The 25536-nt window shown below is 43.5% G+C and overlaps 1 protein-coding gene across 1 annotated transcript; it reads right to left on the minus strand.

Annotated features, from left to right (window-relative positions):
- Positions 1-553: 553 nt before the first annotated feature.
- Positions 554-24730, minus strand: LOC115202878 (cyclic AMP-responsive element-binding protein 3-like protein 1). The gene is made up of 12 exons (XM_029767019.1): positions 24334-24730; positions 14683-14887; positions 12068-12234; positions 11145-11229; positions 9034-9191; positions 8303-8452; positions 8016-8074; positions 7387-7455; positions 5211-5310; positions 4704-4833; positions 3656-3905; positions 554-3446 (listed from the first exon to the last, which is right to left on the minus strand). The coding sequence occupies exons 1-12, from the start codon at positions 24433-24435 to the stop codon at positions 3410-3412; spliced, it is 1512 nt and encodes a 503-aa protein (XP_029622879.1). The 5' UTR covers positions 24436-24730; the 3' UTR covers positions 554-3409.
- Positions 24731-25536: the final 806 nt, after the last annotated feature.

Raw genomic sequence — 25536 nt, forward strand, 5'->3', positions numbered from 1 at the left:
CTATCCAATTGATATAGGTACATTATCATTTGTACACAGTTTCGATTTGGTTTTAGTCATTTTAAAGTATATTGAGTTAGTCACCCCCCAAAAAAAATCCAATACACTGTATATATTATTTTTTTAAATATTTTTTTAAACTCAAACCACCCTGTATTGGACTGGATTTGACCCCCTTTGGCCCCCCTGGTGTAGATGGACAGGACAGAAATTCAATACAAATGTGGGTCATGTCCGGGCAGTCTATGAACAACTGGTTCTGATATAATACAGTGGAGCCAGCCATTTGTGTGTTAGTGTTTTATGATTCAGTTAGGAAGGCTCACAGTGGTCTGTCTATTTTTTGAGGGATGATGGGGTTAGAATCAGGTTAGCCAAAATGGATGGACTAACAAAGTACGACCTCTTGTGGCGATACTGAGAATCAAGCTTGCCTGCACTTTCCAATGATTTAACAACCACTCGGCACAAAAACGAGATTGCAATGAATGCAAATGATTGCACCGAATGCATTTCTCAAGAATATCAGGGCACAGAGACAAAGGAGACGGTGTTATGCTGATGCAATTTTTTATATTTTGCTTGATACTAACTCTACTTACTAACTCTACTTTTAAAGAGACTGATACAGAAAGGCAATACAGAGAGGCTCCTGTGGCTTACCCAGAAATACATGCATTTTACTTGTACAGCCACAGTGTGAAAGGTCAGCAACTGGCCAGTTCCTTCCCAAAGGCGCCAGGTGAATACCAAAATACATTTCAAATACAAAAATACACCCCCTATTTACAGCAAAAGTATTCACTTTGTCTTATGTACAAAAGGGCACACATTATGAACGCCAACAAACACATGGAATGTTTGGTAAGATTTGCATCATTTCACTTTGAATTATAACAGCCTTGTAAAATCCCTCACACAGGTTTTGAAGCAGGTTTTTTTTTACCACACATTTGGGGGACGAATTACAAAAGATTGACCCTGGTTCAACCAGATAACTCAGTCTGACTTGATGTACTGTGTTATGCATGATCACAAGGGGTTTAGTGTTGACACAGTCATCAGAGAGCCTGTTCAAGATCAGCACATTGGACAGATTATAGAATATAGAGTAGCAGTAATTTATACCAGGTACAGCTTTAAGACAACCTAAAGATGGCGGGGCAGGTAGGGTAGAGGGGGCTGGGGTGGGTTGGGACAACTAAGCAACCATCTGATCAGTAAAAGGTGTGTTTGATAGAAGGCAAGTGGGTGAGGGCTGGTCAGCTTCCGGAGCATCTGGTTGAACCTTAGTTACACATCTATTAATAAAATGATAAGACAAACATAGACAAACAGTATCTTGACAGGAAGCAATCTACATTTCCAATATACACACATTATCAGTGTACTCAGTTAACCAACGCTACATTGGTCAGGTAATGTGCACTAAGATATGTGACAGGTGACAGCTGGGAATCAAAACCAATTTTGAAATTGTATGAATCTGAACCTGATTAACAGGGTAGGTAGTGATTTTACAAACCATTTGACAGAAAATGAATAATGCAAATCTAATGACATGTTAGAGCAAAAATACATATTACTCATATGGCAGGATTGTGAGTCTGGCCTCCCTGATTATTCACAGACAAGCCACAGTTGTGGATAAGCAATGGAATCTATGAAAAACAACAGACTGGACTTTAAGCTAAGACTCCAAGGCCACTGGCTGACCCAGATCCTCCATGCCTCCTCCACAGAGCCTGGGCTGTCTACTCATACCCTCCTACCTAGCATTACGCAATCTCACTGAGCGTCAGCGGGGCGCCCCACGCACTCCTTACACAATCTCTCCCTCCCTTTCTCGCCCTCAAACAACACAGCGGGAAGAGGAGGGAACACCAGCATATCTTCTATTCAATGTAACATGTTTTTTTTCACAACAATAGCTCTGCATGAAAAGCTTTTTGTATTATTTTGCTGTTGGAGTGACTAATGTCTTTTAGAAGCATTATCAACAGAAGAGTGTTCTTTAGAGTGAACTGTCTTTTGGGCACTACTGTAAATTGTGATGCGATTTTTTTCCCCCCAATAGGATTCTGAGGTTTGATATTTAATTTCAAATATACTATGTTTTCACATTCACAATGACATTAGGCCTGAATATACTTTTAGCATAATTATGATATAATTTTTTTTAAATGTGGAGGAAATGTATTCCCTTGACTAAGATTTTTGTAAAGATGAGCAGTTTTTCAGAGTCTCTTGGTCTAGAGAAGGCTTTGCTCCAGTGAGGGAGTATTGTACACCCTTGGTATATATTTACACTGATTGTCCCTGTTCACGTTTTTTCAATATATACAAAACTTTCTTGATACAGAAATAAATACAAAAACAGACAAACTGTGTAACAGTTAAGACAACAAGATCATGTAAACATGACATCATTATTGATATTCATAAAAAGAAAAGTTCACAATATTTTTTTGCATAAAATAAATATGCTCTTTTTTTGATGCCAATAATACGTATATATTACATATGATTTAGATTGCATAAAGAGTAAAATAATAAAATGGACAACCCCATGTGGATGGTGTGAGAATACAAACACTGAAAGAGTTTGAAGGCACTTATGCCCATTTGCTTGCAAGGTCGACCTGAAGACAAAAAAGTGCAATGCATATACAAGCTTAAACGTTACGGGACAAAATGTGGTCAAATGTCAAATAAATGCCATTGAAAGATGTATAATTCTAGGCACTAGAGCGCATTTTAAGCGAAAGGTAATGGAGGACAATCTTTGAAATGTATGTATTAAAATAATTGCATTACCAATTGTGAATTAGGAGAGGGAATTTCTATAACAGGACAACTGGAATTAAAAATACAGCCCCCCCCATCCAAATCCCCCTCACCCTCCCATCCAATTTGCTATAGATCCGATACACCCTTCACCTGAAGTACCTCCTGTGTTCTAAATATTTTTAGCAGTCCTTGAAAAAGCAACAGTGTGGTGGAATCTGAGGAGCACTTCATCTGCACAGAAGCACTGCAACCACACTCACCCACTTGAAAGTGCAGGCGGACACACATTACACACAGAGGTTTCAAAAAGCCCCTCTCACTCCCTGCTTCTGCCTCCAGTCAAGCACAGCAGTCAAAGATGAAAAGTTGCTGTGGAGCTTTGATTGGAGATGCCCATCCTTTCTATCTTCTTCACATACCCTCTTCGTCCTCTCTATCGGTTGGGACTTCAGGGAATGAGATGGAACAGGAAGGCCAGGGCGCAACTGCAGGAGGTCAGGGAGTGCAGGGAGAGGTGGGTTGGGGATGGCACACTAGGGGGCGCCGTAGTGTCACTACACATCCACATGGGTAAGGAGTCTGGAGAGCTGTGTGTTTTTGGCAGCTCCGCCCCTAAAGGTTAAAAGTACTCCGCTCCTCCTTCGGGGTTTGGCTCTCTGTGGAGGGGAGGAAGAGTCCGTCAGTATCACAACATACACCACTGGGCAAACTCTGGTAACCTAACAATCTCATTCAAATAAATTGTTCTTGTTGATGTTTAAGTAATTACAAGGAGCACTGATAAAATAGTCCCTGGTTCTGAATCCTCTCGTTAACACAGATGGAGACAGAGTCTACAGCCCTACTTGTCTTGGCCTCAGCTTACATTTTGTGGTACTGCGGCTCTTCTTGGAGGAACTGGGCGCCGGTCCTGTTGTAGTCCACCGGGTCGGAGCGAGCCTTGCTGAGGTACTTGGTGTTCTCGTGTTCGCCTCCGTGGCTGTCACGTGCCGACCGGTCCTCGTTGTAGTCGAGGGGCGCCCCCTCCGAGCCGTCCCCCTCCATCTTCAGGAAGCCCCCGTGACCGTCCTCCAACGAGGAGCTCTCGTCGTAGAAGAGTAGGCTGCGGGAGCGGACTAAACAGACACAAACAGAGACAAATAGAGGATGTTAAACACTGCCTTGAATCCTCCAAACACTACAAAGGAACGTAGAACCATTCCTTTACTGTAAGAAAATGTAAACTAACAGTAAAAAAAGTAGGTTTCTTTTGAAGAATGGAATGGTGTGAGCAGGGCGACCATCTTTATTCAGCAGGTGTGTGACGGTCATGTGAGCTCTCCAGGGAGAACAAGTCAACTGTGCCATGCTGACTTCAGGTTTCTAAGGCAACCCAGCCCTCACCAACCAATTCTGAGTAGCCAGTAGGTCCATGTATGATTTCCATTTTGTGGTCATCAAGCTGAATATCATAACAGAAGGATATTGTGATTTCAGCTAACATACTCGCCTGAGTCTGTTGCTTTTAAAATACTACAAGATAAGATGTAATGCCACATTGACGTGTTATTCCACTACACAATGTTCCTTTTTGACATTATGTCCGGAAATGCTGGTGGGCAAGCAACATATGCCCTGAAAATATGGGATATGTATGGGACAACCAACTAAATACTTTGTGTTTCTCCTGCTGTAGATGGTAGACAAATCTAGGTCAGGGTTTGGTCCTGGGGCACCCCATGGGAGAGGGTTTGTTTTTCTTCCCCCTAGCACTACACAGCTGTTTCAAATAACCAACTAATCATCAAGCTTTGATGATTATAATCAGCTGTGTAGTGCTAGGGCAAAAAACGAAACATGGACCCACGGGTGGCCCCAGGACGGAGCGTCCTGAAACCTTGTTCTAGGTGACAGGTGAGGGGTAGGGGACATACCCTGGCTGGCTGTGTAGACGTCAGCCGAGGGGAGGGGCGAGGAGGACTTCACAGTATGGGACAGGGAGGAGAGCTCAGGCAGACAAGGCACAATGGAGCCCAGCACCAGGAAAAAGCACAGCGCCACCACCTGGCGGGAGGGAACCAGAAACCGTCAACAAAAGCACACGGTCAACATGAGCGACATGAGCACAGTGTGCTAGTGAGGTTCTGATCTCCAGCTGAGAAGGCTTTTGCCAGTTTGAGTTCATGGGGTCGCCTCAGTGTGTTATAGAAGGGTAGGGCAAGCCATAAGCCAGTGTCCCTGTCCATTGCAGTGAGTCTTTTCACAAACAAAGCAGTCATTTTACATTTTTGACAGGCATGACTATCAGGTCCACGGAACATTAAACGCACAGTATCTTAGGTCAGTGAAGAGCGCACAAAATGTGTATGGGATTTTGCATTCTTTAAGAGAGTGATAATGGTGGTGCATGTGTGTATGAGAATAAATAGTATGCAAAGTACCATAAGGCATGTTCCTGTTTGCGTGGAGGCCATCTTGCAGGATTGGGGCACTTTTCCTGTGACCAGGGCCTGGATTTTCTGGAGCTGCTGGAGTAGAGTTCTGGAGAAAGGAGGAAGAATGCATGTTTCAGATTGACTAATAATACAGCTGTATTCACTTACGGAATCTACAATACTGATCCTCATGTGAACTTAAAACGTTCTCCAGAAGAGCAGACTCTTTAATGACTGTCAGTCATTACAATCATCCAGTTGAGCTCCAGCTGTTAGATAACACAAGGCAAGCCTCGCATATAGTACACACGCAAACACGCACAGATGACTGACAGTGACATTTCCCAGAAATGTATTGTTAAGTCCCCAAAAATAATCCCTCTCCATCTGGCTATATTTGTGACTATAGAGCGAGAACGCAGTCAACTAACATTGAATCACAATTGTCTGGCTCTTCTGAGCATCCAGGACACTGAAGTTCACCTCTGAGGGAAAAAAGATCATGTGAGGATAACACATTGAGGAAACAGAGCTGGAAATTATATAAGACGTCTGTAATTCTAGTGTGTGAACCATGCTCCCACAGTCCCTCCCTCTCCCCACAAAATACAAGCTTTGCCCAAATAGAAAGCTATTGAAAACCACAACCAACGCCCACTTGGACTCTACCTCATTCATACAGTTCTCTCTCTCTCTCTCTCTCTATATATATATATATATATATCCCTCTTTAGACATTAATTACTGCATTGTAGACAGGCATAACTGTTGGGTCAGGCTGCAATAAGAAATTAAACCAGGTGAGCTTTCCTATTTTCACCACGAGAGGGAGCATGTTTTCCACTAATGGTAGAAAAGACATTTCCAGTGTTAGCTTTCACCTAAACCAAACACCATGAAACTATTTGCCATAACCCCAATATGTGTCTATAACACTCGAATAAAGTTTAAACACATGCAAACAGCTATACTAACTTGATATTGGTCCTTTGGGATACCCCAGATACACAATAACAATTGTGTATCTGGGGTATCCCAAATAGCATGCTGCTAATACTAGAGATTGAAAATACAGTATATTCTGATAAAAGAAGAGCTTCATGCAATGGTCCGTTTGGATATGAAGGTGATTATAAAAAAAAAAATTGGTCAAATCCTAACAGGATAATTCTCATGGAAACTCTGGAAACGGAACATTAACGTCCCATATGAGGAATGTCCATTGCGTCATCACGTTTGAATTGAATCATGGTTGGTCAGTGCTTGTACAGTTGTTATCTATAAACCTTATTGCTCCCAAGGGACTAAAATAGACTGTGTAAATAAAAAATAAAAAAAACTCTAGTAGACCTTGACTGGGAAACATCTGCATGAGTGACTCTGTGACTCCTTCAACTTCTCAAGAGCTACCTTGGACCCCTCCTCATGAACCAAACCTTTCCGGGCGTTATAATTTAAAGTACAGCAAGCACTTAGTATCCAGCTAACTGTGTGCGAGATGCGAGACAACAACAAAAAAAATGAACTTGAGTACATCAGGACAAAAGATTGCTTGTTGGTCTACCATCTCGCATTGACAGATTAGCCCATTTTGTCCCCTCTTTACCAGCCAAGGGCAAGGCATATGCTGTTGGGTCACGCGCCCCACACGTTGTTGCTAGCTGGCTCCCGTGTGTTCCACTTCGACTGCCTGCTAGGAGCTGAGTCAGAGGAATCTGTCTTTGTAGGAGGCCTGTGGTTTCCTTCTCGGGCCTCAAATTATTATGAGGCAGATTCGAGTGTGCACTTTTTGAGATGTTTCCCTCTGTGCTGTAATTAGGGAGAGGTATATTGTCACGCTGTTACTTTGATCCAAGCAACTTTAAATGCCTATTGTAAATTAGAGGCTGGCACAGTCTGTGATGCCTTTAGAGTCTGTGCAGTCTGTGATGGATTTTATTGAGCCCAATAACTTGCATTTGCACAATGGTCAACGCTGTGAAAGTGTCCCCCGACCTAATGAAGGCTGTCATAGTCACTGCTGAGTAGCAGTCAAATCACACGCAGGTATCATGAATAGAAAAGGTTATTCAAGCCTTGATTGAAACTGCTGGTTCAGGGACGTGTCTAGCATCACTCAGAGCGTGCTCACACATGCACACACTCACACACATAAAGACTGTCACTCAAAGTCATGGCTCACCTGTTAGCACTCTCCAGTGTCTCCACCTTCTTCCACAGGTCACTGTTCTCAGACGTGTAGTTCTCCACCCTGTGAGACACAAAAGTCACATCCATACATTCAATCTGCACATAGAACAAAATAGAAGAGTGAGACAAATGCTTGCTGTGCTGGAGAATTAGGCTGTTTGACCGGCTGTCTGACTATTTGAAATACACATTCTCGATGATCACAGACAACATGGGCTATTGGAATAGAGAGCTTGAATATTGGATGCTAACACAACACAGTCTGTAGTCCTAGGAGGCATAGTGGTAATCCTATAGTAACCTCTGTATAGTGGTAATCCTATGTACTTAGGTCTTACATATTAACTAAAAAAAAAAACAATGACCATGGATGGAAAGTCAGTGATTTTCCTGGTAAGGAACAGTGCTTTACAGAGGCCTTTGCTGGAGTGGATTAAGTGATCGCGTGTGACTCAGATGGCCCTGTGTGACCGCATGCTTTAATGGACAAACGCCATTGGCATTAGGTAAGGAACAATCAAACAATGAAGGAGTGGAGAAATGAAAGAAGTGGAGAACAGGAATGACGATGAGAGAGGAGGAAAAAAAGTTGGCAGACAGGAAAGGGGAGAGTGTCTTTACTTTTTCTCCAGGCACTCCACGTACTCCTTCTTCTTCCTGCGACTCTCCTGGGCAGATATCTAGACAGAGAAGGGCGAGAGAGGGATCCCCAAATCAATAACAGCTCATATGATAAAATGGAGGATATTAAAATATGAATATTGCCCGTGGAAACACTACTTTGAGGTTACAGGTAAAAAAAATAAGTTTTGCGGTTACAAATAGGTTTACACATTTTCCGGAAGCAAATCATACAGTTCTTTTTGACTGAATCAACATTTCACTTTCCAGGATGTAAGGGTGAGTACCTTATTTTTGATTTTCCTGCGCACCCTCTTCAGTGCCTTCTCCTCGGTCTTGGTGAGGGGCAGCTTGTTGGGTACGGGGTAACCTTCTGCGATCAGGGTGCGTTTCTCCTCCTCTGTCAGCATCAGTGGCCCTGAAGTGCCCTGTAGCTTCTGTGGAGAAATAAGGACACATTTTATGAATTGGTTATGAATTGGGGAATCTGTGGTACTGTGTGTATTATATCTGTACACCAGAGCAGCTCCTAATGAAGAGACTAGGGTGGTGGTCAGGGTTGGTCAGGGTCAGTGTGAGGATGTGGATATGATCTCCTAATATGTCCAGCAGATGGGTTTGTCTGCAGCCCAGCTCATCGTGGGTGGCTCTGACTCTACTGACAGGAAGGGCTTGGAGCTATGCTGGGGAACCTTCACTGATAGGGAACCATCCAAAGCACAGCCCAAAGTCATCAGGAAAGGCATACCACAGATCAGCCTTGGGCTTAGATACTGTAACACTGCATATGCACGCACATACACTGACTCAAATGTACTCACTGACGTTCACTCTCACTCACACACACCCACAGACTCAGGATTAACTTAAACATAGTTCTTGTTACTTACAAACAACTTGATGTACAAACAAACGCACATTGGACATTTATCTTCCACTTTCGCTCTGATTGGCACCATTACCAAAAGCCAAACAGTACCCTGCTGGAGGGTCGGGGGAGGGCGGCCTCAGCACTTACGTGTGGGGCGGTAAGGAGGGGTGAGGAGGATATGGCAGCGGAGGAGCGGGCCTGTAGGCGGGCTGGGCTGGAAGGGGGTATGGAGCGGGGGCTCTGGGATCCATCACTGTCACTGCCATGGCTGCTGGGAGGGGTGGGGGGGAGCTGCAGCTGATCATCTGTGGGGGGGGGGGGGGGGGGGGGGGGGGCAGAAAAAATAGGGTACCAATGGTTATGAAATGCATCACTTCAAGTATGACCCATATGCTCAAGGCCTTTGTCCATCAACACCTCATGATGACATACAGTCACTGTATGATTAGGGGACAAAAGTCTGACTTCATCTGTCGTGTGGGATCGAGCTGAAAACAGTTAATTTAACTTAAACAGTGGAAAGGAGCGGTGCAAATCCAGACCTCATAAAACGGTCAGTTTTGCCAAGAGATCCATAATTAAAATGGCAAATGACTTCCAGGACAGAGCCAGTTCAAACAAAGAGACAGCTTAATTCCAGTAAGTAAGGCAGCCAGTGCTGCTCTTATTCGTATTGCTTGATCCCATCCTCCCACCCACTTGTCAGTAGTAGCCTCTGTGTAAGTATCTGAACTGAGCTCAGACAGGGATGGAGTGAGGACTGTGCTTTCTTAAGATATCTGTGCCAGGCAGAATTTACCCCAGCATAGTTCCCAAACACCAGGCCAGACCCATGCTGGTATGACCCATGGGTTTAGTTTGGTGTGAGTCCAGAGTACACAGGACCCAGGTTTTATTCTGTTGTTAATGGAAACGGAGGTGAAGAATAGGAGAAAATGGACTTTGTCAAAGGCAGAGGCAGACACAACGCAGACGTTGTTGTTCAGACTGCGCTCCGCGGAGGGAGGCAGGGCTAGACTGGACATGTGCTGCTGCTGGCTTGTGGTTATTGAACATAAGATTTATGGTCCACCAGATGGGATTCAGTCTTATATGGAGGTATTCCTCTGCACCGTAAAGGCCGTCTCGGCGACCCCCGAACTAGTAAAAGTGTCTCTTTAACCGGGCTACTTTAATCTGCAGGCTGGTGGCTGAACAGGTCCAGCTGCATCTCTACAGGTGTATCTGGTCAGTTCTGGTTTCGACTCCAGTTGAATCCCGCTGTAGCTGAGGGCAGTCCTTCCCTGTCTCTCTGATACACTCTTTAAAAGGATTGGGCAATCTGGTGCTCCAGACAGAAATATTGAAAATGACAATGCCAGATAGCACATCAAAAAAAGGCATTGGTGTAGAGAACAAAAAATATTGCCATTCTTAAGGAAGGGATAGAAAAGGAGATGGGAACAGAATCTTACTTAGCTGGTTAGATCAACACCCAAAACAAAGTGCACTTAATCACCAGCACCACTGTTCTAATAATATACTTGCGGATTTGCGTCTCGGTGGGCTTTTTCTGTCTACCTTCATTAGCAATTAGATCCGAAAAATACTACATGAATGAACAGAGGCAGTGTCGTCTCGTATGTGTAGGCAAAAACTGGAAAAGGAAAAGCAAGCAGGCTATAATTGGAAACACTTCATATCTGAAATGAGGCATCACTAATAGTGTTTCATAGTGGAATACCTATTAGGAAAATAACACAATATACACAAAAAGGAACAGTTTTCATTATGTGTCACACTTGCTTGCAATAATTGTTATTCCTATCCACTATAGCCTAGCCATTTACAATCACTTTAACTAAGCTGGACTAATTCAGATGAACAAGAGAGAGTGGGAACACGCAGGAGAAAGAACATGCAGACCACTGTCTGGAAGAGTGGTCACAGGTGGCGTGTCATCAGGAATACACTGTAGTGAGTCACCGTGACGCACTCTTTATGGCAGGTTTTTCTACACCCCCGAGATAAATAACACACTCGTAGAAGGCACTGTGGTGGAACCGACTGGAGGTAAACGCCTGTGACACCTGCGCATGACCTTTAGGATGCGAGGTGGGTCTTTGAGCGTGTTAAGGTCTCAAAAGAAACTGAGGCGTATAAATCATTTTATGAGCGGTCACTTCAAATCGAACCTTTCTTCGAACAACTGGATACATAAGCCCTTAAGGATGTTTGAATGCCTTAATGTAATCTTGCTTATTGTAATTTATTCTCACCTGAAGGGATGTTGAGGAACTGGTTGACCTCTCTGGGTTCATCTTTGATAGCAGGTGTGGGGTTGAGGTTCAACTCTTTGGAGCCCTGGGATAAGACCAATAGTATTATTAACAGCCTGGTATTTGTATAGGACAAGAGACATTCCAAGTGACAGTAAACACAGCTGAAGACGGTTCCAAACTATTTATGTAACCCGAAGAAAGGGAATCCATCTCCACCAATGGTTCTTGGAAGAGATCCAACTAGGGACCATGTAGCCAGGACACTCACCATTTGGAGGCCATTGGGCTACAAGGGTGAGACTTTCATAGTTCATTCTTACAGCTGGAACAAATTGGATTACCGTGCCCTAATCCTAAAAAATATTCACAGAACTTTAAATATCCTATGAATTTGAAGACGTTCAAACTAAAATGACCATTGTGAAAAGAAACTGTACTGTAGTAATGTGTGCAGGGCTACAGGCCTGGTAACCAGTGATAACTGGTAATAGCTGTGCTGGGGTTCACATCTGACTGCTAAGCCCCACCTCAGCCCCACAAGCCATGAATTACTCCCATGGACAAGGATGCATGAGTCACAGTGCTGGTCCTGTAGGGGTGCACTGTGTGAATGGTTTATTTCCTCCACTTACAACATCAGTTTCTTTTCCTTTTAACGATCACATTTTGAACTACATTCCGTGTCAAAAATCAGATTTTACGCTGCCGTTCCTGCAAGACACTAGACTCCAAAATCCACATTTGTAGCTGCCTTTCAAACAGCTCAAGTTTTAGTTGAAGAGGAGAAAGCCAGGAGAGATCCCTATGGCTTATAAAGAGGCTTAGTCTTCCGTAGTTTTTGACAAGCAGGAAAAACTCTTTCCCTAGTAACGGATTAGTATAGGTTCTAGGTGATAGTTTCTATGGCTGCGGTTTCTTACTATATCCCCCGATGAGCTCCTGTGAGGTGGTGGGGCGAGGTTGAGAGGCTGGAAGCAGGAGTTCCCCATGGAGGGGACTGTAGAGGAAAGCTCTGTCTGTTGATCAGGCTCCTGCTTTACCAGGATGGCCGTCAGGTCCTGGCTGAAAGACCACATTCCTTCAAACTCTGGGGAGAAGAAACAGAAGACTTGGTAAACTAATTTGTTGTATGTCTCAAGGGAAATCATTACATAACTAGCCATTCTGTAACATACAGTACTCTACATGAAGACCATCAGGGGCCAAGAAGCAAACCAAGAGGCCCCCCGGTGTATTTCAAAGGGACATCTTGGGATACTACTAGAGGTGAGCAAGATTGGGTGACAGATCAGTGTACATTAAAGCAGCAGGTGTGACGCACATCGACAAAATGGATCCTCTTCATGATCCAGGGCTAACGCGTAGCAGCTGATTGTGAACATCAATAGCTTCAACTTGGGGACTCTCTGCCTCCGAAATGAGTTTCCTCCTCCGTTAATAACCTCTGTGAAGATGGTAAACAGCGAGAGGCCAGCGAGTACAAAGCCTCTCCTGAAGAGGGGCCGTCCTGTAGTTTCAAAGTCAGGAGTAAAAGCACTCACAACCAGGGGTCCTCGTTAGCAGCCTGGTTTTTCCCTCATTTGTTTGCTGGCACCCCGATTGGATCGATAAAACATTACAGAGGCTTATAAAAAAGTTAGTAGGCAGGCTTTCAAGTTGTGCTCCTTAACAGAAGACAGGTTGTGGTGTGGGCGAGAATCCCATGGCGAGGAGGGGAAAGGGAGCAGTGGGAGACTGATTACTGGGAGGGTGTAAATCCCTCCCCCACTAAGGTTTTATGTCCACAGACTTTACCCCACGGGGGAAACCCAAAGTGGCGTCAAAATCTTCAATCCACTCAGCAAAGTCTACTGTATTGGCAACCTTGGCAACATCCTAAATTGTCCACAAGGAATAGATTACATTTTTACTTCGCCAAACACAAGAAATAATGGACTGTAAGATGAGGGAAATATTTCTTATTAAATGACAACAACAAAAATACTTATTTTACAGTAGTAACAACTTTCCCTGGGATTGTATATTAACAAGTCATGGCTTGCAATGTTACGACGAGGCCTTCCCTTTTCTATGGGAAGATTCCATCAGTGAAGCAACAGGATGCCCTAAATGAACGTGACCAAGGACACCACTAACTGTAACTGGCATGTCATCACGAATAATGAATGCAAACCAACAGAACATCCAGGTCATTTTATGTACAGTATCTAGACATGACATTACATTCAGTAGCTCACATCTCAGAGGATGTCATGGCTACAGCCTGCCCATACCCATGAAGCCATGTGTCGTGGCCCCGAGGAAGCATCAGGGTTGCCTTTGAAGTTTATAGGCAGGTCAGTACAGTTAGTCGGACTCCCCTCACTCAGCATCTGAGTGGATTGGGGCAGGGCTTGGGAGCTCATTAGCCAGACTATGAGAGTGGATGGCAGTTTGATCTCCAAACATTACACTTAGGTGGGGAACTGTAAAGCATCTAGACACACCCTTTTAACAGCCAACCTCTTTAACAATGGGCTTTTTACAGCGTTTGTGGCAAAGGGGATGGGGGAATCAAATCTGCATTGGCAGCAGTGCTCTGTGGGTGCCTCTACTCTGTCCACAGTTTGGGAACTTGACTGCTATGGTAGTGCATCTACATGCACACTTTCATATTGACATTCAGTGGAACAAATGTGTGTGGCCATGGTCCCATATGAATCCATTTCATTAGATTCCATCCATTGTTCCATCAATCTTACTGGGGAGTCCTGTATAATTGGGGGCCAGTGATTTAACATTCATGTGTGAGACTGTGGCTTTTAACACACTGTTTAGTCCAATGTTATGCATTCAGTCTACCCTAAGCCCTAAGTAAAACTCTGTGTGACGCAACCCTTTCTGAGAGGTAGTTGCCCCCCCCCCTGCCCCACCAGTAGATCCCCTTTTTTATTTATGGCTCTTTTTTTCCCTGGCCCCAAGCACAAAAGGGAAATAAAGGAGAAACATTTGCAGCTTGGAGTCATTGCAAGGGCTGCAGAAGCCACATGGTGTGTGTGTGTGTGTGTGTGTGTGTGTGTGTGTGTGTGTGTGTGTATTGGCTGACTGCCTGGAATCCCCTGACTTGCTTCCTTGATTCCTCCAGGGTGGGCAGGGCTTGGCTGGGAGTGTACTATGCGAGCTCGTCTCCTTGGATGGGTTCTCTGCGCGGCACGGGAGCGTCGGGAGATAGGGCAGGAGCGGAGAGCGCGGATACAGATCTGATATAGCTATTCTAGTGACGTAGGACTTACACTACTATCAAACTAAAGACCCTGTACCCCTAGCAGCCCTGTTGGTGGAGCTCTTGTTTTTGTCCTGAAGTAATATTTAGTCAAAGCATTGTGCTGTAGATGTATCGTTTCTTGTCTACTTTGGTCAAAGCATCAATGAATTGCCAATTAGCTTCAGCATAATAAGGTGTGTGTGGGGGGGGGGGGGGGGGGGGGGTCTGGGAAGAAGATAACCTATGATGAACAAGATCAAAGAAGAAGAACCAAAAAGAACGCTTTCATACCTGCTTCCTCATCTATTTTGATGGACATGGAGGGGCTCTGGGGGGCCGAGTCTCCGCTCAGGGAGTAGCTGTGTTCTTGCTGGATGTCAGGGTTGGGTGGGTCCATCTCCATGTCCAGCAGTGGGTCCCTGTCGGCCAGGAGGTGGTCATCAAAGAAGCTGCTGAACAGCTCGTTGGAGAAGTCCTCCATCTGCTCCGAGAAGTGCTGCAAAAACAACATCACCAACAAACATTCCTCACATCAGACCGACTTTAATCAGAAAATCATGTAATCGAATCCCATAGCAAAATATACAAATGTAGACCTGCTCTTGGAAGTATGAGTCATACCATTTCACACATGGAGTCCTTGGGTTCTATGCATTAGGGCACCAGTGCAGGCTTCAGTTTTTCCACTACTTTAGTTTAGCTAGCAGACAGTGAGTCATTGCTGGTGTGCAGAATCAGAACAGCTCTATTAAAATCCCTAGGGACACAGTCTGGTACTCTGGCTGTAGGGTTCCGGATAACCCCTGAATTCCACATTACAGACCAGTTCACATTTACTTTGTCTACACTCCACCTCCTCTCAAACCAGCTATGCCTAATGAATCCCAACGACACATACCACTAATTGCATGTCATTCACAATGACCAACATGACTAACTATAATTAAAAACAGGCCAACATGCCCCACTCGTTTTCCCAGATGTGTAACAGCTATGCTCTCAAGACTTTATATCACCCATGATGATATGCAGAGGGGAAATACAATCAATGGAGTTTATAATAGCTAGAGCTGTAATAAAATGAACTTGTACAAAAGTAAACGTGATGTGAAGAACGTAGATTATTTCAGGCCCATTATCTGATTTAAAAAAAATAATATTACTTACAGCTCAGAAATAATTTTAAAAAACTAAGATGGTAGCAGCACTGTGGAGTCAATACAACGACTGTATTAGTCAATCCAGAGCCTGAAGGGCTTCACGATTTGCAATGAAGGACATCATTATCACAGACATGTTGAGACATGTTGAATCACCCTGCAAATAAGAACACTTGTGGAGATTTGTGTGTTTCATTTGAACATATCTACATCTTTAATGACATCAATTGCACATAATCGCTTGCTTCTGGGTATGGCTTTGAAGGTAGGTTGACATTAATCACAGAGAATAGAATTCCAGAGGCACCATCACTCCATCCCTTACCATGGTGATGGAAGTTGTATGGGAGTTGTATGAGACACGTGCAACTATTCACAGTACAGCGACCTGTGGGGCAGTTTGTTTGCTGTAGAGGGGAGTGTCTGAGGTGTGAACCTGTAACCCAGGCATGAGAGCTGAACAGCTGTCAAACAGAACGCAGTGTACGCTGCCCACAGCACCAAAGACATCCCTGTTTCACCATGTGCTGGGCCTCTCACGCGCCTAAACATTGTGAATTCGGTGGCAGGAAAACCAACATAGATCAAGCCCTGGCCAACTGTGTGTTCCCACGGAAGGCTGTATCATCATACAGACAAAAGATCTACATTTGCTCATTGAATTTAATCCTAACATACGAGATGATCATGCTAGTGGAGGTGAATCAATTCCAATCAGTACTACACATTCACTCTACTTGTCATGTTCTCATGATAAGGATTTGGATAAAGTGCAAGGGAGTGTATAAAAGGCTCACTCACTCACAACCTGGGTTTGCTCCTACATTAACTATGTACACACAACTTAACCGGATATCAAACACCATTAAATAGAGCTGATGTCGGTTCGAGAGCAGTGTATGCTTAAAGAAAGGCACACTGGCAATACTAGATGATCCGGCTTATTTACTGATGCAGCACCATTGGCGTCAGCAGGCACACTAACCACTATGGCTGAGTGTGCAGCAGGATAAACAGTCCCACCCAGACCCTTTCATCTACAGCAGGAGGTTCCTGTTGTGCACCGTGTGTGGCGGATGTGCCCAAGATAATCCAGACTGACCTTCGTGTTTCTATGTTTCACTGTCAAGCCAAGAATAAGGTGGACATTATGGGGGTTGAAAAAGACAAACACAGTCACAATGTGTATATTACACAGATAAATGGTTGGTTTTGAAGGCAGCAGGCTGTAGCCTCAGTCGGGTTGGAACACTGCCAGAATTGACCAAATTTGAAATTTGGCATGGGTAGTTAGCTCCTTTGAAAACGAACAAGCCGTTTTAAAAACAAACAAATGGAAAACTATTGAATAAAGTCAACACAACACAACTTCATCACATGTCCCCGTGCTAGAGGTTCTGGGTACTCTGGTTCAGTCTGTGATGGTGGTGATGATGTAACCGTTGCTGATGCAAGCTCTCAAAGGTTTCACATATGGCCTTCTCCTCTGCACCCCATAGACCAAGATGTGGAATTTCAGAGGCAGACAGAGGGGTCTTTTCTCCCTCATGGCACTTAAATTGTCTTTTAAAGAGACCCAATTACTGAATTTGGGTCATATTTGGGATGGAGTAAATGTTTTAATGTTTTAACTATGACGATTGTTTGCATATGAACCCACTAGAAATGTAAGCAGGAAAGCCTAAAAGATCACAGTTTCTTTGGGAGTTGCCCCTCATCTGAAAATGTCTCTAGATTGCTAAGTATGTTGTGGCTAGAGCACCAGCCAGCAGGCTTTGAAGTGCACCAAGTCATACCAGGACGGTACTTGTAAGCGAAATGATTGAGGGAATTTTTTGATCCTCAGCTTAGAATGAGACAGAGAAAGCTTGCTTTTTGAACAGCAAACAGGTAATGAGAATTCATTATAGTTTTGGCACTCAAGTTCTTCGCTCGTCTATCATTTTAGTGGTGATGATGGCAGACAATAATTACAGAGGTCTCTCAGAATGGGATGGGAAGAGATACACACTTACGCACCTTGAGGGAAACACATCTTCCCTGTCTGGGGTGGGGAAAAGACCCTTTCTGCTGCCCCAGATGTTCCCTCAGCCCTCGCCGGCCCATCTCTCCAGCTGGGGCAGCTGGTACAGGTCTGGACAGATAGGAAGCCCCATAGAGGGGGAAGGGCTGCTGTGTGGTACTCTTTCTGGAAGCCCTCTCATTAAAACTCTCTGCGGTTGAGAGAGAGAAAGATAGACCACTAGGCTATGGGGAACCGAAGAGGTTAAAATGCTCCAGAGCAACTCGACTCCCTACTCTACATCCCTGCTTGAGCAATTAGGCTCCGGAGCATTGTCTGTGCAGATACCTAGCAGCCCGTCTAAATGCTTTGCCCTTTAAAGCAAACTATGGTAACAGATGCCAAATATGTTAGCGCCCACTGCAGTTATGGATTTGGAAACCAAAGAGTGTATTTTTAGAAACCACAGGCACAGGGATAAATGTACAGAATTCTTGAAAGTATTGTACTAACTGTGATTGGAAACAAGGAAAGTGTTTTGTTTGGCTTGTTCAAAAGGGGTAGAATGTTGCAATATCTATCTGCAACATTCTAGACATTCTACCACACACTAAATAAGCCTTATAAGCCTACCCTCTTGCCATTGAAGTGGTGCTAGTATTTCTAGCGAGGCATAATCATATCAAGTACTGCACTCTCCCCTGGCACACAGTATCACATTTGGTGAAAAGAAAGCATAAATAAATGTCTTAGCAGTAGACATAGTAAACGCTGCACTGAATTCATGCAGCTCATAGTAATACCAATGTGCTTCTCGCATTCCTTCTGGTGATACAATAACTGTCAGCTCTGTGACCAATCAGAGTGGAGCATGCAAATTAGCCAGGCACTTGCAGAAGGAAACTGGAGTGCAAGGTTCTCGTGGAGCAGCTCAGCAGCAGGAGAAAATGTGTGTTTGTAAAAGGAAAAATAAATCGGCCAATAAAAGTTTGGGCCTGGGACCCAAGCCAAGAAAGCTGCTAGACTCTCAGATCTGCAGGAATGACTGTTGTGCAGTTCAAATGTGGCTGCTCTGTGGAGATTTGCCCTCGCTGTGAGAAGATAAAGAATAGAAGCAGCAGTTAGTACAGTTTGTTCTTTTAACAACAATTATTACTTGGGGAAAAAAAGTTAAAAACTGAAAATCAGCAGAAAAGATGAGCACAATTTGACTGTTACGATCTGGACTATGTTAAGTTTGACATACATTAATATTATCTAGAGGACACGCTACATTAGTACAAGAGAGGAGGAAATTCCAAGCGAAAAGCATGTGCATTCAAATCAGCTGTGATCCATAAAGTTTTGACAGCTTGACCTAATCTGACCTCCATTGAAAACCTCTTAAGTGCGTGCAAACATTAGGACTTGAGACTACTGCATCCAAATGTTCACATCTGCAACTTTAAGGGCCAGGTCACATGTCTTCTCTTGTCACATTGCCGCTGGCACCCAAATTAGACCAGATGCTACAAGATGAGCCTGATATGCATCTGATGCTTTACGGTTTACAATTGATATGCATAATGCTAAAGTGGGCACTCCACATCCCCTGATTCTCATCTTCCACCTGCTGTTTGAGGAAGACATTTGGAAGTAGCGCTTCCGTTTACATCAGAATTACAATGATTTCCAACAAAATGACATATGCGTAATCCACACAATTTACCTACTGCTTGACATACTGTATTATGCATGTAATCACTGGTATTTCCAAAGCTCTCAAATCAACCAGACTTGACACTCACTGACTGATGCTCCTCACTGAGTCCAACATTTCATTTATTCATCTACTGTTGAGGTTGAGGCAGCAGTCAGCAGTCCCATGGCCTGAATTTCCCTCTGCATGAGGAGCGGGTGAGCACCCTAAAGTATAGAGTAGACCCATGAGCTCCCATCCCCCACTTTTCCTGAGTGGAAAGGCCTGGTTTCTTAATTCCAGTGCAGATGCTTTCTTTAGCAAGCAGAGGGGTTTGAAAACCACAACCACTGGAGACAGGCTTCTGTGTGTCACTCTGACTGGTTTCCTGACCTTTAAGGGACTGTTTGGATCCATTTAGAGTCTGTGCTAGATTAGAGGAAGCCCAGAAAATATTATTGTTTGGGGGGGGTCACCTTCTCACTGAAGCTCCAGAGACCTGGGAGTCTGGAGTTCTCATTTGCTATGGCATCTGTGGCCAACCAAGTGGACTACAAAACTAAAGTCACTTTAATCACTTCTCAATACAATGACAATTTCTCACTGCCTGTTGCACTTCCTGTGACTAATAAATTACCTTAGCGCATTTAATTGACTAAAGTGTGAACTTCAAGTACTATCTCCTTAAATAATCAAAATTACCATTGGACGCTTTGAAAGAATCTACAGCCTTGTTCCAGCAAAGGTTAACACCAGTCTACAATGTTGACTCGGTCTCAGAAAACCACTGAGGCGAGGTATGAATGAACTGCGGTCGAAATGGGCTAGGGAACAGGAATCCAACTGTTATATTTGAATCCAATTCATATCAGTATGACAGTCATTCAAATGTGATAACAACACTGTTTAGTCTTATCCTTCCAATCATAAATCATAAACAGATAATGAGCCAGATAGCTAATTGACTTCATTTGGTTACTAATATGGAATGTGGATTTTCAGACAGGTTTTGCCTGACATGTTCAGGCAGTCCTACTGCTCCAATAGAGATGTGTAGATGATTATGACAAAAATACTTGCCTAGAACTGTCCCTGCTATGTCTCCTGCAAGCCTCTCCCTGAAATCTATCCCTGAGAGCTCCATCCTAACAATGTGTTCCAGATTAAAGTCTGGTTTCTTCTGTTCTGCCGTTTCATTTACAGAGCTGGTTGCCAGAGACTACAACAGAGGACTGATTTACAGACTGAGAAAACTGCCCACTAGCCTTTTATACAAAATAAAATAAGATTAAATAGACATTCCTACTTGTCTCTTGATACCCGATACTCTAACTCACAGTTTCATTTAGTACCATATAGGCTGGTCGGAAACCACAAGGCTAACGTTCATAAGGTGACCTAAAATTTCAACCCCTGTGAAAATAACCTGCAACAGACTTTTTGTAAGCTTGGAGGATGGGTGGGTACTTCAACTACAATGGGCATTGTCCTCTTATTACAAGATGATAAACAAAGTGATACCTTCAAGGATGTAATGAGAAGGAAATGGGTGAAAGAAATACTCATGTAAAAATAAAATAAAGTACAGGAGAACTGCCCTGAAAATAGACAATAGGCTCACCAGAACTTGGTCCAGTTCAAATTTGTGGAAGCTCTATTACTCAGATCTCTAAATCAATATACTATTTCGGAAAGGCCCATGATATAGCTGGAGGCTCCATTATGGCTCCATCATGCAATCTATTTCAAATGTATATTGATAGAAAACACATCATTTCTAGTTCTAAGATCTTCTAAAATCCACATTTGATCCCTTTTTTTTTAAACAAGTATGACTTGCATTTTTAACAATTCAGTGAGGACAATATAAGAGACACGCACCATCACCAAAGATAAATTACTGACTGGTTTGACAGTGTATGCTTTCTAAATTGATCATAGCCTGCAACTACCACAGGTTAGAGCTTATTTCTACGGTGTGTGCTCCGCACCTGACTGAAAGGTATCACCACGCCTTTGATATTCACCTCAGAGACAAAGTTGAAGGACTGATAATAGCACCTCGAATGCTTAATCTTTCTCATGACATCTTAGCATCTTAGTTTGTCACGTTTCTCTTTATTGAGCCTTCCATGACAGACACACATCAGTATATACAGTACAGTGCCTTCAGAAAGTATTCACACCCCTTGACTTTTTCAAAGTGGGATTTAAATGGATTTAATTGTCATTTTTTGGTCAACGATCTACGCAATGTCTCTGCAATGTCTCTGCAATGTCACTGCAATGTCAAAGTGGAAGAAAAATTCCCCCCCAAAATTATGGAAAATAAAATATTAATATATTTTGATTAGATAAGTATTTAACCCCTTGAGTCAATACTTGTTATATCATCTTTGGCAGCGATTACAACTGTCCGTATTTCTGGGTAAGTCTCTATGAGCTTTGCAAACCTGGATTGTACAATATTTTCCCGTTATTCTTTTATATTTTGTTCAAGCTCTGTCAAGGTGGTTGTGATCCGTGCTAGACAGCCATTTTCAAGTCTACCTCACCTCACACCTAATCAAGCTATAGAGTAGAATCACTTTATTGACCACTTGAAAGTGGAAGTCTGTAGCCGGGGTTTATGCTCCTCAGCAGAGAACACATGTAGCAGAAAGTAGAAGTGATTGTGAAGAACTAAGAGCCAATGGCATGCCATTTTGGTAGACTGGTTTCTGTCTGGCTTCTTTTGCATGCATGCATGAATTTTCAAAATATTACATAACTTTGTCATAGCCATCCATTTTGGACTGGCTCCAAAAACAGCAGTAGGAAGCTCAGGGCAATGAATCCCTGTAGGAACCTTAGTGGGAAGGAATGCAGCTAGCTGGTCCCTTTACCCCCACCCCCTGCCAAAAACTCCTTTCCACCCCCACTCTACATTAGTGTGTCTCGACTGCAAGGCCCCGACTTGCTGGAGTTTTTTGGCATGCCCAGTCACGCTCCATCATCTGTGAGCAGAACTAGCCGCTGGCTTGTGTGGGACGCAGGTGTGTCGGCCAGTCACCTGCCGGCTGGGATCACCCCTCTTCCGCACAGACACACACTTGCAATGCGACACTTGCAGGTGCAGTTCTATTCTGTGCATCCATCCAAGTGAATATTTAACTTCAGTAGTCAACTACAGTACGCCCCTGACCTTTTATCCGACAGGCATTGCTCTTATCATTCAAGTAAAGTGGGATTGATCAGACCAGCCAAATATGAAGATAACCTGCGAACTCATTGCAGTCTGTAATCCATGCAAAAGGAACGAACACCCTCTGACACGTTTCTGAAAGTCGTATCATAACAATATGCAAATCTCCACACCATAGGTATCCTAGGTAATGTGGCCACACTTTCTCATCTTAAAAGGCTACACAATAGCCTGCAGCTTATCTGATTTACCCACCCATGCAATTACCTAACATGTAGGGTGTTTAAGTGCTTGGCAAGAGGGTCATCAAAGGCAGCATAGGAAAACCCCAAGGCAGCCATGGAATTCTAACTCCAAGCTATAAATAAAAAAAATAGCACACAGAAACCTAAACAGTTGAAATCCTTAAATGACCCACCTATATTTAAACCCCCATCATAGCTGGTAAAACAAACACTGCCTATTACTTGCCTCTCCCCACCCTTCCCCCAAGGCTGTCAGTGTGTCATTGTGTTGTCATTTTGAAAGACGTAAAAGGGTTCTTTCACTGAAGAGGGCCAGCCTCAACGCTTCTGCCTACAGAGGGGCTTCAACAGAGGGCTGTGCAGGGGGAAGCAGTGGCAGACAGGTGAGGGGTGCACCCTCCACATACACACGGGCTCTCATTCACTCTCATTCACTCTCACACAGCACTGAGACGGCAGTCAGTTGCTAGAATCTGAACTTATTCACACTAAAGACGGACTGGTCCTCTCCTCCCTGTCTCCGTCCCCTAGAAAGCTCCCAACCACAATCAAGCCTTTGAGGGCCAGGGGCCAGGCTTGATACATACCTCACAGCTGGGAGAATGTGGAGGGACATCTGAGTCTAGTATAAGTCTATCAAATCCCCATTGAGAACACAATCATCCTCAAGTGTCCCAAGTGCATGACTCGTTGAGCTGATGTGCAGATTCAGTGTGAATGCCATTATGTCACATTATATCACATTTCTCATTCATGTGTGTGAAGCATCTCCAGTTAAACCTCTGTATGTCCTATGGGTGTTCGGATTAGATGAAACATTGACCAATCAAGGGAGTAGTTAAAGATATGAACCACCACCACTCTCTCCTCAGAAGAATGAGTCATCATGGAACATACAAAGCCTAATGGGATCCTTTCCAGATTGCTCACCATTTCTCCAATAGCCCATTGGCCGGTCCAATTTTCCACCACCTAGTAACAATTATGTACTGCATCTCTTTGTGGTGGGGTTGTTTAGTCTTGGTACAGTTTGTCATTTTCCAGTGACATTTACTCTTGATCCCTGTGTGTAATGTGCTGAATATTTAACTTAACTAACACATGAGGAATATTCTCTTCAATTGGATCAGAGTCATTTATCGAGGGCCATCATAAAAGTGTGCTAGTTTTCACATCTGTCACAACAGTCTTTACAAATGCACTGAAGCCGGATGCGTGAGCAGCATCAACTCCACCTAACACGCCCACTTTAGATCCGGCACGATTGCGAAAAGAGAATTTGCTGAAATGCACAGCTGGGCAAATTAAACAGCAGTAGCTTACATGCCGGCTGTTTATCTTTCGTAATCGTTTCAGACACGCATGTGACGAACCCAGCACCTTTCTCTGACGTGCATTGGATATTTGCAGTGTAGACTCACAGCTTAATTCATCCATAAATCAGGTTATTACAGCGTAATTAACACGTAAATCACAATCGAGACAGAGGAACACTGCTGACACTGTAGACGTTGAAGCATTGATTGCATAGGCATACAGCCGAATAATATATCAAACATTTGGAGAATAAAAGCGACACAAGATTTATGCTGCATTACAGTTTGTCAATCACCGTGTTCGTAAAGATAAGTGTTGATAATATGTAGAATAGAAGAATTAACATCTGCACATACCACATTGTTGAGAAAATCCCCTTCATTCAAATCCTCAAGGTCCAACAGGTTGGCAGTGGGGAAAAGTTTATCCGGGGCGAAATTGTCCAGAATGGTGTCCATAAGTGCAATTGTTATACTTAAACTCTATGATAAAAATATATTTTCAAAAAAGCAATAAAAGGTAAATCGTTTCAAATGTTAAAAACCGATGACAGCAGCTCTTTTAGGCTACTCTGTTCTGAGCTGTCTCTTATACAACTCTAATGTTGTTATGCATCCGGCGACTCAATAGCGTGTAGTGCTTATTAAGATACTATTTTTGATTTTATATGCGTTGTTATGATGCGAGGTGTCCTCTAGTTCAATCAAATCAGCAACATCCAGCTGCGCTCTGTCTCTAAGGAACAAATCACTTGATTAATATTCATGATGGTACCGCCTCACTTTCGCTGCACACATCCCCGCCTCTTTTTTTTTTTTTTTAAAGAAGCAGTAGCTTCGGTATTCTCTGACTCTTCTTATAGCTTTTGGGGTATTTTGAGTGGCATGTAGAAAGTGCAGATATCCAATGAAAAAACATCAGGTGTATCTCTGTGAAGGTCATCTCAAAGTATTAGTAGGCAATTCTAACACATGTATGACGACAATTTATTTAATGAGGTAAGATGACTGAAAACAGTTTCTCATTTACAGCAACGACCTGGGGAATAGTTACAGGGGAGAGGAAGGGGGATGAATGAACCCATTGGAAACTGGGGATGATTAGGTGTCCATGATGGTATAAGGGACAGCTTGGGAATTTAGCCAGGACACCAGGGTTAACACCCCTACTCTTACAATAAGTGCCATGGGATCTTTAGTGACTACAGAGAGTCAGGACACCCGTTTTACATCCCATCCAAAAGACAGCACCGTACACAGAACAGTGTCCCCAATCACTGCCCTTGGGATATTTTTTTTAGACCAGAAGAAAGAGTGCCTCCTACTGGCCCTCCAACACCACTTCCAGCAGTATCTGGTCTCCCATCCAGGAATCAACCATTACCACCCCTGCTTGGCTTTGGAGGAAAGCCATCATTGGGATGCAGGGTGGTATGCTGCTGTATAAAAGATGCTAAGAGACCGATCAAAATTTACAGAATGGTTAACTAGAGGAAAATCATTTTGGATTAGGCCTAGTCCAAAAAATATTTTGCACTGACTAGCCTATAGTCTATGTTC

Source organism: Salmo trutta, chromosome 12, assembly GCF_901001165.1.
Source record: "Salmo trutta chromosome 12, fSalTru1.1, whole genome shotgun sequence".
Lineage (NCBI taxonomy): Eukaryota > Metazoa > Chordata > Actinopteri > Salmoniformes > Salmonidae > Salmo > Salmo trutta.